This window comes from Musca domestica, unplaced genomic scaffold (assembly GCF_030504385.1).
Source record: "Musca domestica strain aabys unplaced genomic scaffold, Musca_domestica.polishedcontigs.V.1.1 2, whole genome shotgun sequence".
NCBI lineage: Eukaryota > Metazoa > Arthropoda > Insecta > Diptera > Muscidae > Musca > Musca domestica.
The window spans coordinates 15,167,483-15,186,573 of record NW_026712249.1 but is presented as its reverse complement, the minus strand read 5'-3'; the positions used below and the strand labels follow the sequence as shown (position 1 = coordinate 15,186,573).

At 35.4% G+C, this 19,091-nt stretch overlaps 1 protein-coding gene across 20 annotated transcripts in view; it reads right to left on the bottom strand.

Annotated features, from left to right (window-relative positions):
- The window catches only part of LOC101888529 (cAMP-specific 3',5'-cyclic phosphodiesterase), a 668,201-nt gene that overhangs the window by 124,084 nt on the left and 525,026 nt on the right, over positions 1–19,091 (bottom strand). For 10 of the 20 annotated variants that reach the window (XM_059121830.1, XM_059121831.1, XM_059121829.1 and 7 more), the window contains one exon: positions 2,637–4,080. The exons of the other annotated variants lie outside the window; for them this stretch is intronic. In XM_059121830.1, the coding sequence (XP_058977813.1) occupies positions 2,637–3,847 (1,211 nt within the window). In that variant the 5' untranslated portion in view covers positions 3,848–4,080. The remainder of the gene's footprint in view (positions 1–2,636; positions 4,081–19,091) is intronic. 20 annotated transcript variants of the gene reach the window in all.

Genomic DNA, 19,091 nt, shown 5'->3' with positions numbered 1-19,091 from the left:
ATTGAAAATAATATCACTATTGTATAGTATAATTGGTATAATGTAGGAAGTTTTGGAAATTCGCACTTATGTGTACTAAATAGTACTAAATTTGCTACATTTTTTTTTTTTTTGGTAAACCGAAAGAACTGGAATTCTGAAATTTGGAAATAATATTGTTATTGCATTGTAGAATTGAGGTTTGTAGGAATTTATGGAAATCCGTACTTATGTGTGTGTACTAAATAGTACTAAATGTTACTAAATTTGGTACAATTTAAATTTTGGGAGAACCGATAGATTTGGAATTCGGAAGTTTTTGGAAATAGATTGTATGACGTGGGTAGTTATGGAAAATTGTACTTATATGTACTAAAAGGTACTAAATTTGGTACAATTCGGAATTGGATGAAACAATAGAGCTGGTAACCTGAATTAAGATTAGAGTTGGAATGTAGGATTGGAGGATGTGGGAAGTTATGGAAATTCGTACTTATGTGTACGAAATGGTACCGAATTTGGTACGGTTTACGTTTTGGGAGAATCGATAGATTTGGAATTCTGAATTTTTTGGAATTAAGATTTCCATTAGATTGTTTGATGTAGGTAGTTATGGAAATTTGTGCTTATGTGTACGAAATTGTACTATATTTGGTACAATTCGTATTTGGGTAAACCAATAGAGCGGGTATCCTGAAATTTGGAAAAGGAGTGTAGGATTGGAGTATGTAGGAAGCTTTTGGTACAATTTGGTATTGGGTATTAGGGTCGCTGTCCATATTGAGATATAGAGGAGGTTTGAAAATGCGTACCATATTTGTAGGAAAAGTACCAAATTCTACAAATTATCCTCAGTTATCCGCAAATTTGACATTGAGGTTTCTGCTGGTATCTACATTTGAGATATGGAGGTGGTTTTAGAAATTTGTCGTTTTTTTTTGTACGAAAAGTACTAAATGGTACTAAATTTAGTATTGGGTAAAGGGATAGGGCTGGAATCCCGAATTTTGATATAGAGGACCCTGTTGGTATCTGGAATTGAGATTTGGAGTGGGTTTTTAAAATTTGTCTTTTTTGTGCGAAAAGTACTAAATAGTACTAAATTTGGTATGAAGTGAAGCGATAAAGCTAGATTTCTTAAATTTGATATTTAGGGTGCTGTTGGTATCTACAATTGAGATATGAAGTTGGTTTTGGGAAATGTGTACTATAATTGTGCGAAAAGTACTAAATTCGGTTTTGGGTGAAGGAATTGAGCTAAAATCCTGAAATTCGATTTACATGCCCTGTTGGTATCTCGAGTTGAGATATGGAGGTGGTTTTGGAAATGCGTAGCATATTTGTACGAAAAATACCAAATGGTAATAAATTTGTTATTGGATGAAGGGATAGGGGGCTTTTATCCTCAAATTTGATATTCAGGATTCTGTTGGTATCTGTAATTGAAAAATGTGTCGTTTTTGTACGAAAGGTACTAAATGGTACTAAATTTAGTATTGGGTAAAGGGATAGGGATGGAATTAAGAAATTTGATGTAGAGAACCCTTTTGGTATCTGGAATTGAGATTTGGCAGTAGTTTTGGAAATTTGTTTTTTTTTTTTTTTTTTTGTACGAAAAGGACAAATGGTACTAAATTAGGAATGGGGTGAAGGGATGGGCCTGGAAATCGAAAATTTGATATTTAGACCTCTGTTGGTATCTAAAATTGAGATATGGAGTTGGTTTTGAAAATGTTTACTATAAGTGTACCAAAAGTACTAAATAGTACTAAATTAGGTTTTGGGTGAAGGAATAGAGCTGGAATCCTGAAATATGATATAGATGTCACTGTTGACGTCTGTTTTTGAGGTATGGAGGTTGTTTTGGAAATTTGTTTTTTTTTTTTGTACGAAAAGTACTAAATAGTACTAAATTCAGTATTGTGTAAAGGGATAGGGCTGGAATCCCCAACTTTGATATAGAGAACGCTGTTGGTATCTGAAATTGACATTTAGCGAAGGTTTTGGAAATTTGTCTTTTTTGTACGAAAAGGACTAAATGGTACTAAATTCAGTATTGGGTAAAGAGATAAGTCTGGAATCTCCATATTTGATATAGAGGACCCTGTTGGTATCTGGAATTTGGATTTGGCTGTGGTTTTGGTAATTTGTCTTTTTTTACGAAATGTTCTAAAAGGTACTAAATATGGTGTTGGATGAAGGGATAGGGCTAGAAACCTGAAATTTGATATAAGGGTCGCTGTTGGTATCTGGAATTGAGATATCGGGTGGTTTTGGAAATTGTACGAAAAGTACTAAATGGTACTAAATTTCGTATTGGGTGAAGGAATAGGGCTTTTATCCTTAAATTTGATACTGGGGTTTCTGGAATTGAGATATGGAGGTGTTTTTGGAAATTTGTCTTTTTTTCTTGTACGAAAAGTACTAAATGGTACTAAATTTGGTGTTGGGTGAAGGGATAGGGCTGAAATCATTCATTTTGATACAGATTTCCCAGTTGGTATCTTAAAATGAGATATGGAGGTGATTTTTGGAAATGTGTACTAAAATTGTACGGAAAGTACAACATAGTACTTTATTTGGTACTGGGTAAATATAACTATTGTTTTTTTTAAATATTCAAAAATGTTTTTTTATTTTCCAAAATGTCAATATACCTGCCCGTTGTGCGTCTTCTTGCTCCGGCAATTGTCATTCTGGATATATGACGTCGAATGCGGCCACTCGATCTCCTCTGTTGACTCGATACCGAGCGGACACTATATTCCGTGGCCGTTGAGCTACGTCTACGATCGATGGGTATTATATCCGAACACATAGACGTCGAAATAATGGAGGCGGTGGAGCGACGTTTCGCCCCCGTGAAGGTACAACCACTCGAAGAGGTGGTCGTTGCCGACGAATCCGAACGCGAAAACAACGAAGAACGTTTGCTGCGACTCGACGAGGTGCCCGCAGCGTCCTGAATATTGCTATAGAATTCTTCGGTATCACGATCGTATGAATCGTCCGCCTCGGCTTCGTTGTCAGCCTCAAAATGAGGATCGTTCGATTCTCGATTGGTTGGGTGGCTAGCTAGGCGATCCTCTTCGTCGGATCCTACTAGGGTGTCTGAATGCGTTAAATAGCCGTTGCTGGAACTTCGGTGGATGGCACGCGAGGTGACGTTACGCGACGTTTGCGAGGAACCGTTTAATTCTCGGTCCCGTTCCCGCTCCCGTTCCGTTGCGGGAGATTTTGAACGTCCCGGTGTGTAGTAGTCACTGGCCGCCGTTTCGTAATCCGAGGAGGCCCGGGTGGGATGGGAACGTGATGACAGCGTTGAAGAGCGATAGTAATTCAGGGAGCTATTGCTATCGGGCGAATGGCCTCTGGACGGGCTTAATGAACGTGGTTGTCTAACTAGGCGGGCAGGGGTACGCGAAGAGGTGGGTGTATGTTCCGAATCGCTGTCACCACCACCAACACTACCGCTAAAGGTTACTTCATGGTATTTGGAGGATTTTCGACGACCTGAGGAATATTTGCGGGACTGTTCTCCTCCTTCTCCGTTGGAGTTGTGGCTTTGGCTTAATATGGATGAGGTGGTGGCGGCGTTGATGGTGGCTTGTGTAGGCCTCCTCTGTTCATACTCTTGGCTATCGCTTGGCACTATAAAATCTTGCGGTAGCCTTGATCTGCCATTCGGGGACGGTGGGTTGGAATTTGTTGAATATGGACGTTGTTGCCTCTCACCGTTGATATTTCTCTCCTGGCCGGCTGCTATTGCACCACCAGCCTCAATGGCCAACAGCTCTGCTCCGCCACGCCTTCTACGCCAGGGAAACGCCCGTATAAATGCAAATATTATGAAAAGCGTTGCAAACATAGCCGTTGTTACATTGTTTGGGGTAGGAATTTTTTTGATTTGAATTTAATTTTTTGTTCGATTTTTTTTTTGGAGGGTTCGGATATTTTCTCGGCGAGGATGATTTATTTTTTTATCAATACTTTTTTGATTTTTTTCTTATTTTAAACACTTTTTATGATTTAAAAAATATATTTTTTTGTTTACTAATTTTTTTTTTTGTTTATATGTTACACGGCAAAGGAAAACTTGTTCTGCAAAGAAAAAAATCGAAAGCAAGAAGGTATTGTGTTAAAGTGGAAATTCTCGTTAAGACTGCGAAAAGACCCCAGCTGGCGATTATTTACTTTTTTCAATGAAAGAAGAAGGAATGAAAAATGTCTCAAAACAGTTGTGTTTTTCTCTTTTTCCTGGCATTTGGATGTTGTTGTTGTTTTTCTTGTTTTTTTTTCAATCGAAATGCCTATTGAATTTATTGCATCCCAGAATGCTAGAATGTCATTTTGATTAAGTCATCAATTCGTTTGTTTTTTTTTTTTTTCTATTTTGATTTTATTTTTATTTAAATTTTATATCAAGACCGTTATAATTTGATTTTACGTAGCGGACCTTGTCTGCCCACAACTGCTTGGCTCTGGGCCAGACATGGTGCCATTTCTCTGGTACCCCCAGACATCTGTTACAGAAGCGAAGATGGCAAAAAAGACAAAACCAAAACCTCACCGCAAAAAATCATTTACAATGACTTTCACTGATTATTCATAAAAGAGAAACAAAGAGCGTGAGAGAGGGAGGTAGTGAGAGAGATTAATTTCTCTCAAACAATTAACCCAATGAGGTGGCGAGAAATACGGGCTACAAATAATAGATGAATGTTTCATTAGAAAAAAACAGTTCCATTTTCCCAGGGACAGAAAGTAGTTTTAAGTAAAATCTGTACTTATTTTGGTACGCAAAGGTACTCAGATGAATTAATTATTTTTGAACCAACTAGATATTTAATCAGGGTATTATTTTACCCTCAGCCCTTTGGTTATAGAGGGTATACAAGGTGAGATGAAACCTCACCGCAAAAAATCATTTACAATGACTTTCACTGATTATTCATAAAAGAGCGCGAGAGGGAGAAAGAGTGAGAGTGAGAGTGAGAGAGCTAGTGAGAGAGGTAGAAAATAAACAATTAACCCATTGAGGTGGCGAGAAATACAGGGTGTTATCAGCAAATTAATGTTTCGGTGGAAATAAAGTATTTTTCGATTTTCTCAACTCAGAGAAAGAGGGAGAGAGAGAGAAAAAGTACTTCTGAATATCACCTTTACTTCTTTAGGTACGAAAAAGAATAAGAGGGCAAGAGGGAGAAAGAGAGCTAGTGAGAGAGGTGGAAAATAAACAATTAAACCATTGAGGTGGCGCGAAATACAGTTTACGATTAATAGATGAATGTTTCAGTAGAAAAAAGCATTTTTCGAGAAAGTATTTTCCCAGGGACAGAAAGTACTTTTAAGTACCATCTGTACTTTTTTTTGGTACGAAAAGGTGCTTAGATGTATAGTCTTTCATTTTCGAAGGTGAAAAGTTTATTGGCACGAAAATTTAAATTTTAGCTATTTGGTACGAATAAATTTGAATATTTGAATTAAATACGTAGCATTTTTCAATTTCAATTCAAATGCGTACTTTTTCGTACAAAATAGAAAAAATAACATTTATTTTCCAAAGTTTCCCAAAATGGTACTTATTTTGTAAAAAGGTAAGGAACTAGAAGCACTTTAATTTTTCTAACATTTTGCAATAGGTATATTAATATATTAACTTTGAAAATAGGACTATTTTTGTTACGAAAAGTACATTTTTTAGAAAATTTGAAATAGGTACTTTTTTGGTACGATATATACTTTGAATTTTCTATGTACTTTCTTTGGTCCCATATACACTTATTGGTACCGAAAAACACTTTTTCGACACAGCATTTTTTTTACGAATTTTAAAATGTGTTTCTATCGCACTATTTTTAATTATTTCTTATGAAAAAGTGCCCAATCGATTCGTTACATCTTCGCTCACAGAAAATATGATCTTGGAACCATCTCGATGGGGAAATTGCTACACAGAATCGAAGTATTTCTCGTATTAAAAATCTTTGCAAAAGTTACTATTTCAAAAGTCATATGTACTTGTAGGAACGAAATTTTGAAAATATAGGGTGAGATACCAAAAACTGTAACAAAATCAAAAGCCATAATTTTTAATTTTTTTTTTTAAATTTTTTGAATGAAAACAAAAAATATCGGAAATAGCATCAAATTTTAGAATAAGTTTAGATTTGTTCGAATTGGTCACCATTGGCACGAATTATGGCCTTCATACGGCCATTGAAACCATCACACGCTGCGCGAATGTTGCTCTGCGGTATTTTGGTCCATTCCCTGCGAAGGGCGTGCTTGAGGTGATCGGCACTTTGGTATTTTTTAGTGCCAACCTTGCTCTCCAAAACACTCCAGACACAATAGTCCAACGGATTGATATCCGAAGATTTCCGTGGCCATTTTGCACTGGAAATGAAGCGAGAAACCTCATTTTGTAACCATTCTTGGGTGGCGCGTGCTGAGTGCGATGCTGCTGAGTTCTGTTGGAATGTCCAAGGTCTGTGGCCAAAATTTTTGCGTACCCAAGGCTTTAATACACCCTCTAGAAAATTTTCGCGATAATATTCGGCATTTATTCTGATGCCACGCTCGATTAATACGAGCGGAGAGCAAGCATCGGCTGCTATGGCGGCCCACACCATCACTATGGCCGCCCCTTGAGTTCTGGTGGCCAACCGAAGGTGCACATTTTCAACTGACCACTTTGGCAAGTAAACACTATCTTTTTGTTTGTTTACAAACTGCTGGACAACGAATGTTTTCTCATCGGAGACGGAGAAAACCAAATGCGGCAGTTCACCACTTTCGGCCAAGCGATGCAACTCTTTAGCTCTTTTTAGTCTATTTTCTTTCTGTTGCGGTGTAAGTTCTTCCATTTTTTGGAATTTCAATGGCTTAACCACGAGTTCATTTTTCAAAATTTGCGATATTGCGATATGTTCAGCTCAGGAGCAATTTTTTCGGCCAGTGTGACGCGGGTCGCTTCTTTACATTTTGAACCATTCCTGCTTATGTTACTGTTTTCTTCTGTCCTCTACCTTGACGTCGGGCTACGCTACCAGTATCACGGTAACGAGCGATGGTTCGAGTCACAAAAGATTTATTCACATTTAAATGCTGGAGTGCTCTAACGATAGCCACTTGAGGTTTTCCAGTAAATAATGAGCTGTCACTGAAATAATTTTAACAGCGGTCGGACGAGTGGCTTAGAAATGACAGCAGTCTGATGTTGGTTACAGTTTTTTCATCTCACCCTGTATGTTACAAATTTGGTATTTGTAGTTCGTAATGGATAGTACAGCTTATGATAGAAAATTGTCTATGCAGGTCCACGTCTTCGTATAGCCTCCATATAACGGTTCCTCCCGATATTCGGTATTTTGATTATTTTAGTGACGTTATTCACCGGAATTGTTTCAAATTACGAATTTAGAGTTCGTAATGGATACTACAGCCTATGACAGAAAATTGTCTATGTACCAGTACCTCCCAATATTCCGTATTTTGACGATTTTAGGTACAATACCCACCGAAATTGTTTGAGATGTCGCATTTGAAGTTCATAATGGATGATACAGCCTATGGCAAAAAATTGTCCATGCTGGTCCAGATCTTCGCACAGCTCCGATATAACGGTACCTCCCTATAAACGATATTTTTATGATTTTAGCTACATTATTTCCCGTTTATTTCAAGTTTCGAATTTGAATATGGTAATGGCTTTTGATAAACAATAACTATGTAGGTCCATGTCGTATAGACCCCAATACAACGGTTATTTTCAGTATTTTTAAAATTTTAAGAGAATTTTTTAAGAATTTTATTTTTTGAAAATTTCCAAATGCGTTCCAAATGCAGGAGGGTATTCAAAGTTATTTTTTTTTTAATTTTATAACTCCCTTTACCCTAAGCAACCATTGGAACCGATGAAAAACAAACTATTGCCCCATTTTTTTTTTAAATTATATTAAAAACTAATTAAATTTAATTAAATCCCAAGCATTCCAAGTTTATTCAACTATAACCTTGCCAGGATGGGCCCATTGACCCACAAAACACTCAGAGATAAAATGGGGAGGCTATTAACCCACAATCATAATTAGCTGCTAACAAATATGTTAGTTTATTATTTTTATTTGCTTTTGTTTAGATATTGATAATATCAAAGAGATTAGATGCGACGACATCAGAAGCCAATTAGGTCAATGGACAGGAGAAATGTTTGGCGGCAACAATTTTCCAAGAACAAAAAAAAAGGGAAAAAACACAAAAATTCGCATAGCATTGATGATAATGACGGGGTGTTAGAAAGATATCAATATTCCAATGGCACAGATAACCAATAACCAGGAACCTACATTTTCACCTGTGAATAAAGCGTCTAATGATGGCCAGACAATAAAACAAATAAATTTCCTATTTTCCTATCCGGATTTATTTTTTTGGCAAGGCCAAACAAAAACCACCTGTGCCTGCGTGATGGGGCACATGGCGTGCGTGTTGTAAGGTCAATGAAATCGCCAAGAAAGAAAAACCTTCAGCACCACTTTTCCTTTTTTCCCCAAATAATAAATTTTGGTAGGAAATTTTGGTAAGAGCTTCCAAGTTCAATAAACCGTATTGACTTATGAATGAGCCCACAATAACATTTTAGCACTTCGAATTTGCAAAAAAAAAATCTCTTGAAAATAATTTAATAAATTAGTCTGAGTACCAGCAGAACTGGCACCACTTCCATTCCATTTCGAAATTATGTTAATCATCAAATTTGTCTAATGTTCTTCTAGAAATCAGATTCTTTCGCACCATCCACTTAAATATGCGGCGTAGTCTAAAAATAAAAATTTTGTATATCATTTCATTAATTTCAAAATTTTATTGCGGGAAATTTGAATTGCTGCGAATGGGGCGGATGGGGGGTGGTGGTGATGGGTGCGTTTGCTTTCTCCACATGTCTAATCTGATAAGAACAAGAACATTTCTTAAACATTTCAATTAAGCATTGAACGATTTTTTTTTTTGTTCTCACAACTTTCATATCTGGGAACAAGGAATAATTACAGGTCGTGTGTTTCATTCAAATCGATACACTCGAGAAAAAATGAAATGAGAAAAAAAACAAATTAAAAAGTATCAGTCGATTTTGCCAACAGATATATACCCTCAGCCAACGTTCGGTTATTTAAAAATATTTTGACTTCTATTAGGATTACTCAAATTGTTGAACCTCCATGGAGAAGGTTCCGAAGGAATAATTCAATATTGTCAATTTCGTATCAGAACTAAATATACAGGGGTGAGATGAAAAAACTGAAACCAACTTCAGACTGTTGTCATTTCTAAACCACTCGACCGATAGCTGTTAAAATTATTCCAGTGATAGCTCATTATATTTTGGTTCGAATTTCCCAAAAAAAAGTTATTCGTGAATTCGGAATTCAAGCGTGATAGTGTGATTTCTTTATATTTGGCTGGAAAACCACAAGTGGCTATCGTTAGGGCACTCCAGCATTTAAATGTGAATAAATCTTTTGTGTCTCATACCATCGCTTGTTACTAGATACTGGCAGCGTAGCCCGACGTCAAGGAAGTTGACGGAAGAAAACAGCAACAGAAACATCAGCAGAAATAGTTCGAAAAGAAAAAAAGCGACTTGATCGAAACCCGTGTCGCAGTGGTCGAAAAATGGCTCGTGAGCTGAACATATGGCAATATTCCATTCGGCAAATATTGAAAAATGAGGTCGGCGTAAAGCCATTGAAATTCCAAAAAGTGCAAGAACTTACACCGCAACAGTTCGTTATGTGGACTTCAACATATGACGGAAAATTGTCCATGCAGGTCCACGTCTTCGTATAGCCCCCATATTACCGTACCTGCCTTTATTTGGTATCTTGATGATTTCAGCGACATTATTCACCCGAATTGTTTCAAATTTAATATTTGATGTTCGTAATGGGTACTACAGTCTAAGACAGAAACTTGTTAGCGCAGGTCCAAGTCTTCGTATAGCCCCATATAACGGTACCTCCCTATATTCGGTATTTTGATGGTTTTAGCTACATTATTCACCGGTATTATTTCAAATTTGATATTTGAAGTTCGTAATGGATACCACAATTTAAGACAGAAAATTGTATGTGTAGGTCCAGGTCTTGATATAGCCCCCATATAACCGGGAGGTTTATTCGGTATTTTAATCATTTTAGCTACTTTTTTTACCAGAATTGTTTCAAATTTCGTACTTAAAGTTTCCAATGAGTATTGCAACCTTTGACAGAAAATTGTCTATGTAGGTCCACGTCTTCGTATAGCCCCCAAATAATCGTACCTCCCTTTATTCGGTATTTTGATGATTTTAGCGGCATTATTCGCCGGAATCGTTTCAAATTTAGTCTTTAAAGTTCGTATTGAATATTACAGCCTAAGACAGAAAATTGTCTATGCAGGTCCAAGTCTTCGTATAGCTCCCTTATAACGGTACCTCCCTTCATTCGGTATTTTGATGATTGTAGCGGCATTATACACTGGAATTGTTTCAAATTTCGTATTTGGAGGTCCTAATGGGTACTAGAGCCTGTGACATGAAATTGTCTATGCAAATTGTGTATGCAGGTCCACGTCTTCGTATAGCCACCATATAACGGTACCTCCCTATATTCCGTATTTTGGTGATTTTAGCGTCATTATTAAACGGAAATGTTTCAAATTTCGTATTTGAAGTTCGTAACGGGTAGTACAGCCTACGACAAAAAATTATGTATGCAGTTCCACGTCTTCGTATAGACCCCATATAACGTTACGTCCCTATATATATTTTCATGATTTTAGCGACATTTTTGCCAGAATTGTTTCAAATTTCGTATTTTAAATTCGTAATGGGTACTGCAGCGGATGACAAAAAATAACTCATGCAGAACCAGGTCTTCATATCACCTTTCACCCTTCAAAAGTTTCCTCTGAGAGGAATTTTTTTTTTTTGAAATTCCCTCAAAATGTTGTAGGTTATTAAAAGTTCTAAAACTCATAGACATCTATGAATTCCTCCAATGTTCATAGACACCAATATCATTTCCTTTTCATTTTTTTCAAAGACCTTTCATGCAGTCCTCCCAAAAATTTGTTCCCGATTATTTGTTTTATTACAAAACTTGCAAAATTGAATTTAATTTATTTTTGCATTTGTTTGTACACAAAGGCAATAAGCTCCAGGTAAAATTCTTTCCGAAAAAAAACACACACACAAACGTAATAACAAAAATTCTGGAAAAGAAAACAATTGTGTTTTAATTAACAATTTCTATTTTTACAGTTTTCCGGCTTAACTGCAGGTTTTGTGGTAGACAGTATTTTTGATATGCAAGCCACAAGGTAGGAGTTTGTTTTACTATTTTTTCAAGGATGGAAATTCAAATTGAAACAATTTTTGTTAAAGTTAATTGAAGTGAGTAGAACAAAGTGGGATGAAGAGGGTGAGAGACGAAAAAATGGAGAGGCATATTGATTTCCAGGAGGGATTTTGTGAATATCCCTAGATACCAAAAATATCCTAGAGATGCCATCACTCTTCAGCCAAAAATATTTTCCAAGGTCTTGCCTTCTAAGTAGTAATTAAATTTCTAACGAGACACCCATGTGTCGTATGATTGATAATAATAATAGAAATGGACCATGTGACGTATGATGAATTTTATTTCCTTGTAATTTCCATTAAGTTGCCACTCTACTTATATTGTTGTCCTCCTACCTACCATAAAACACAAGTTGATTAATTTGTATGAGTTATGTGACCTTTCTGTGGGAAAAAAAATGTAACAAAATTTCCCAACAAAGTCCAAAAAACAAAAAGAAAATTTAATTTCTTCCTCGCACATGCACATAAGGAAAATAAAAAAATGACATTAAAACGAAAGTAAGAAAGAAATATAACTTTGTTTGCTCTGTATTATGCCAGGCAGCATTTGGTGTTCATTGCAAGCAGGGAGAACCGTAAAAACTACAGTGTTTGAATTTTGTGGATTTCATGTGCAACAATGTGTATGAGAGTGTGTGCGTGCGTGTGTGTGAGTGTGCAGCAGTAAATATTAACTCAGAAGGGCAAATGAAGAAAATTTCCTTTTTTTTCTCTGTTGGCCTTAAGTCTTCTGCTTCTTCTGTTTTTACTTCTTTTCTGACAAAGATAAACTTTGTTGCTGAAGCAAAACGAAGAAGAAGAAGAAAACAGAATACAAATATGTATTTAAGTTTGCATGTAAACCTAGAAGGCAAGATGTACTATTGCGTTAGGCGATACAAAGTTGGTTGTAGGTTTCAAAACATTAAAAAAAAAAAAAAAACAGAAAAAAAGGAAATAAAGTTTTGCCATGAAAACACGCACTCTCAAGGTATTAACAATAAAATGTGTATCGGTATTATTAACAGCAATACATTGCCAGACATTGTTTTGCAAAGGTAAGGCAACAACTTTGCAGATCATGTTTTCTAAATTTCGCAACAGAACGCAATTCAAAGTTGAATAGCAAATAAATGTAAAAAAATACTCAATAAAAGCCAATTTCAACGATGTTTATTGCAGCGACATCTATATTTGAAAGTGAAACAACATTCAAATACGGTTTAAGACCTAGATATGTAGGTGAATTTTTCAGTAATTTTCTGATTTGAAACAATTTCGGTGAATAAAATTGCCAAAATACCGAATATAGGGAGGTAGGGTTATATGGGGGCTACAAGTACACCTGGGCAGCATAGGCAATTTTCTGTCACAGGCTGTAGTACCAATTAGGAACTTCATATACGAAATTTGAAACAATTCCGGTGAATAATGTCGCTAAAATCATCGAAATACCGAATATAGGGAGGTACCGATATATGGGGGCTATGCGAAGACCTGGACCTGCATAAGCAATTTTCTGTCACAGGCTGTAGTACCCATAACGAACATCAAATACGAAATTTGAAACAGTTCCAATATATAATGTCGCAAAAATCATGCACATGCCGAATATAGGGGGCAATACAAAGACCTGGATCTGCATATGCATGTTTTAGTGTCAAGCTGTAGTACCCATTACGAACTTCAAATACCAAATTTTAAACAGCTCTGGTGCATAATGTCGAAAAAAATTAATGAAAATACCGAATATGGGGAGGAAGCCTTACCTGGAGCTATACAAAGTTGTGGACCCGAATAGGAAATTTTCGGTCATAGGCTGTAGTACCAATTACGAACTTCAAATACAAAATTTGAAACAATTCCGGTAAATAATGTCGCTAAAATCATCGAAATACCGAATATCGGGAGGTACCGATATACGGAGCCTATACGAAGACCTGGATATTCGTAGGCAATATTCTGTCACAGACTTTAGCACTCATTTCTTACTTCAAATACGAAATTTGATGAAATTCCGTGGAATAAGATCGCTAAAATCTTCAAAATACCGAATATAGGGAGGTACCGTTACATGGGAGCCATACGGAGTTGTGGACCCGCATAAGAAATTTTCTGTCGCAGGCTGTAGTATCGATTATGAAACTTCAATTACGAAATTTGAAATAATTCCGGTATATAATGTCGCCAAAATCTTTAAAATACCGAATGTAGGGATGTACCGTTATACGGGGGCTATACTATATATATATATATATATACGCGGGCCTGCACAGACAATTCTCTATCTTATGCTGTAGTATCCATTTCGAACTTCAAATACAAAATTTAAAATAAGTCCGGTGAATAGTGTTGCTAAAATCATCAAAATACCGAATATAGGGAGGTTCTGTTATATGGGGGACCTACACAGGCAATTTTCTGTCATAGACTGTAGAACCCATTAGGAACTTAACATACAGGGTTGCCCATATTCGACGGACCCATCTGACAATGCCAAACTTTTGACAGAGATGTCACATCGCTTAATGACATACCGCGTTTGAAGCGTCAGTCCAAGCAGATTTTTACCATGAACCAATACACGCCACGCGAGCGCTCTGAAATAGTTGAAATTTACATTCAACAGAAGAAGTCAATTGTGACATTAAAAAATGTGAGAAGTGCGCCTTCTAAGAACACCATTTAGCGTTTATACGAAAAATTTTGGACTGGTAAGGCTTTTTCTAATCCGAAGAGATCGACCAAGGCGATCGGCCGAGAATATCGCTGCCGTACGAGCCAGTGTTGAGAGGTCCCCAAGAACATCCCAAAAACGCCGTTCTGAGCAGTTGAGCATGGCTCGGTCCACTTTACAACGGATTATTCGCATTGATTTGCATTTGTTCCCGTACAAAATTCAATTGACGCAAAGAATGTTGCCTGCGGACAAGCTTCGTCGATTGGAATGGGCCCAAAAAAAAAAAAAAAAAAACATGGGTCCGTCGAATATGGGCAACCCTGTACCAAATTTGAACAACAATTCCGCTGACAAACCTCATCAAAATACTGGAAATGGGGAGGTACCGTTATGAGGAGACCTGCATAGCCAATTTTATGTAGCAATTTTCGGTCACAGGCAGTGGTACATATTTTTAAATTCAAATACAAAAATTTGAAACAATTCCGGTGGCTTTTTAAGGATTCTACGTCTACCGGTACACCTAATATATAAATTGTACCAAATTAAGTACCATTTAGTACACATAATTAGAATTTTGCAAACTTACTACATATTCCAATATTGCAATGAAATAGAATGAAATCTTATTTTCAAAATCTGGGATTCCACCCCTAACGGTTCATCCAAAATCGAAATTGTACCAAATTTAGTACCATTTAGTACTTTTCGTGCACATATATACAATTTTCGAAAACTTTCTCTATATCCCAATCCTACACTTCGCCAGTAATGTTAATTTCCAATATTAGGATTCCAACTCCATTCGTTTCTCCAAAATTCAAATGGTACTAAATTTAGTACCGTTTAGTACTTTTCGTATACCAAACACTTGAAAAACTAGCTCCTTACACCGACTCTATACCTCAACCTTGATTCCCATTCAAAATTTTTAGTTTTTAGCTCTAACCCTTCACATGATATGAAATGGTACCAAATATAGTACTTCCAGTACTTTTCGTACACTTGTAGTGCGAATTTCCAAAACCTTTTGGTTTATCTATCAAACACTCCATAAGTGATCCTCATTCCAAAAATTCTAGCTGTACTGCTTCCTCAAATACACAGGGTGCCATATTTAGTGCCTTTTAATACTTATCGTACCGTTCTAGTACGAATTTTTAATTTCATGATCTCGGCTCCATCCGTTCCGGTATATTCAAATTATACTTAATTTAGTACAGTCGAAAACTACCTCCTTACATCGACTCTATTCCTCAACCTTGATTCCCATTCCAAATATAAACTTTTTAGCTCTAACCGTTCACATGATACGAAATGGTACCAAATATAGTACTTTTCGTACACTTACAGTATGAATTTTCAAAAAACCCTTGGGTCCATCTATCATACACTCCATAGGTGACCCTAATTCCAAATTTAAGAGTTCTAGCTCTGTTGCTTCCTCAAATACAAGGGGTCCCATATTTAGTACCTTTTAGTACCGCTCTATTACGAATTTCCAAGAACCCAGCCTTAACTGACCCCTTTGGACCAAAAGTGCCCCTCACCCAAAATTTCAAGATTCTAGCTTCAACCGCTTCGTTTGGGCATTGATGAATCGTTAAGTCAGTCAGTGAATCAGTCAGTTAATCCTTCACTACTTCATCCTCAAATACAAAGGGTACCATATTTAGTACCTTTTAAAACTTTTCGTACCATTTTAGTACGAAATTCCTAAAACCCAGTCTTATCTGACTCCTTTGGACCAAGAGTGACAAGAGTGTCATTTAAAGTTTCAAGATTCTAGCTTCAGCTTTTACGTCTGGGCGTTGATGATGATCGGTTCACCCAACTCGAATCCTCCACTTTGATTCCCATATCACCATCAGTGACCCTCATTTCAAATTTAAGAGCTCTAGTTCTATTGCTTCCTCAAAGGGAGCCATATTTAGTACTTTTTCGTACCGTTCTATAGTAATTTCCAAAAACACAGACTTGTCTGACCTCTATGGACCAAGAGTGCCCCTCACAAAAAAATTCAAGATTCTAGCTTCAGCCACGTCGTTTGGGCATTGATGAATCGTCGGTTATCCAACAGTTGGTTAATCCAACCCTACTTCATCCTCGGATAAAAAGGGTACCATATTAAGTACATTTTAATACTTTTTGTACCCTTCTAGTACGAATTTCCAAAACCCCAGCCTTATCTGACTCCTTTGGACCACGAGTGACCCTCACCCAAAATTTCATTAAAAATTTCAAAATTCTAGCTTCAGATGTCTCGTCTGGATGTTGATGAATCGTAAAGTCAGGCTGTCAGTCAATAACTTTACTCTTTTTAATAATTCAGATTAAAAATATTAAAATATTATTCCTTCATTCATGTTTCCAATCCCTTAAAGGATCCTCTCGTAGCTGTTTTTTTATAAAACATATGTGTCTAATAATTATTGCCAGATGTTGACACTTTTATCCCATCGTTCCCCAGCTTCGCTTTTTTTCTCTCTCTGGATTCAATCAAATTTATGAACCCTTTTAAAAGCCTATTATTTATGCCTTTGCATTTTTACGAGCAACTTCGCACGAGGCTAAGCCAATATCCTCAGTTCGTTTTAGTTTCAGTTTTTTTATCGCAAATATCTTTTACAGCATTTCTATGTGTGTGTGTGTGAGCGTCTGTGTGTTTACACGAAAGGATACAAGACAATATCAACACATTTCCGCTACAATGAACCTTATGTTGGAATCATAACACTTTTTCCCATTTGTGTGAGAGAGTGTATGTGTGTATGTCTCTTTGTATGGGTGTGTCCCACCAGCCAGTGTATTATTCCTAAATGGAAATCTAGCCAAGAGAAAAAATGAATAAATTCTTGGCAATGTTTTTTTTGCTCGGAGAAGAAAGATGAAGAAAGAGAACATAAAAGAAAGCCAATCAATTGGAAGTAAATACATGGCAAAGTGCATGGGGAGGATAAAGGAGATGATATGTAAAACGGAAAAACATCAACTCGTACATGAACAATAAAAACAACAACAAGAACAACAACACAAAGGATATTTATATTGTAACACAACAAGTACATCGGTTGAGACAGTATTATTGTTGTAAACGTAAAACGGAGGCTATCATCATATCATCTCTGGGTAAATATGCTATGCGTTGTGGAGAGGTGGGGAATGGCAACAACAGAAATTGTAATTGAAAGGACTAAAGGACAATTTGTTTGATGATATTTTTGTTAGGTATTCTTGATAGCGGTAAATGGGGGTTAGAAGAGCAGGATTGGAAATCTAACAACCATATAGTCTAAAGAGAGGGCGGTGAACTTTAGCAAGTGGAGTGTTTTTGCAGAAATGACACCGACGACATATATTACAGCACTGAACCTGGATATTTTGAAATCAATCTGAAAAATATTTTTAAGGTCCAACGTAATGTGAATTTTAAAGATTAGTTTTTCATGGATCAAAAAAACGAGCCAAAAGGGAATTTTCAAAATATTTATTCAAGATTAAAAAAAAAACGAACATAACGTCTTTAGAAGTTCTAGGACCAAAAAGCAAACCAAACGTGAATTTTTAAGAATAATCCTAGGAAATAATAGAGAAATAATAGTGGACTTTTTATAATAGAAAAGAAATAATATTTTGTCAAGTACCAGAAGACAAATAATCGTGGGTCCTTAGCAAATATTTTCTCTGGCAAATAATAATTTCTTTGTTAAAAAAAAAAAAAAATATTTTCAAAGACTTTCTCAACATGTATTTTTTTTTTAAATTATTTAAGGATCATATACACGAGAATTTCAAAATTTATTTCAAGTACCAAGAAAATGCGATTTTTTTAATTTTTTTAAGGACCTTCCAAACGTTTTTTATGCTCGGATTTCTTGGCGTGGATTTTTTAAAAATATATTTTTTCAAGGGCCTACTAAATGCGGATTTCTTTTTCGTTTTTTCAAGGACCTACTAAACGTGTATTTTTTAAAAATTTTCAAGGACCTTTTAAATGTGCTTTTTTTAAGATTTCCAAGGACCTACTAAATGTGTTTTTTTTAAGATTCTCGAGGACAGACTAAACCTGGATTATTTTAAAGATTTTTAAGGACCTACTAAACTTGGATTTTTATAAACATTTTCAAGAACATACTAAAAATTGTATTTTTTTAACGATTTTTTTTAACAAAGACCTTTTAAACGTGAATTTTTTCTAAAAATTGTCAAAGACCTGTTAAAAGTGTATTTTTTAAGATTTACAAGGAGTTTTAAAGATTTTTAAGGACCAACTTATTTTTTTAAGATTTTCAAGGACCTATGAAACGTGGATTTTTTAAAAAGACATTTTTCTCAGTATCTACTAAGCGGTAATTAAAAAGAATACATTTTTTTTTACTTTCAATTGTTTGTTTAAGGATCTTAATTGGAAGTTTAAAAAAAATCAAGGATCCTACAGACGTTTACCTTTGTTTTTGTAATTTATTTTTCAAGGATCACAAGTGGATTTTTTTTTAAAAAAAAAAATTTTTTAATATTTTCAATTCTCAAATACATGTGAATTTAAAAAAAAAAACTTTCAATTCTCAAATACATGTGGATTTTTTAAAAAAATATTTTCTATAATCAAATAAACATGGATTTTCTAAAAAAATATTTTCAAGGGCCAAATACACGAGGATTTTTAAAAATATATATTTTTAATGATGAAATACACATGGATTTTTTAAAAATATTTTCAATCCTCGAATACATGTGAATTTAAAAAAAAATACTGGGATAAATTACACATGAATTTTTTTAAAAACATTTTCAATCTTCAAATACCTGTGGATTTAAAAAAAAATAAAATTTTCTAGGATCTTTCTAGGATTTTTTAAAATATTTTCTAGGATCAAATACAAGTGGATTTTTCTATAAATTATTTTTGGGGAACAAAATTTTAAATATTATTTTCAAGGACCTAATATTTTTAAGAACCTAATAACACGTGTTTTTTAAACATTTTCAAGGATCAAATACACGTGTTTTTTTTAAATTTTCAAGGACATTCCTAACGATGATTGA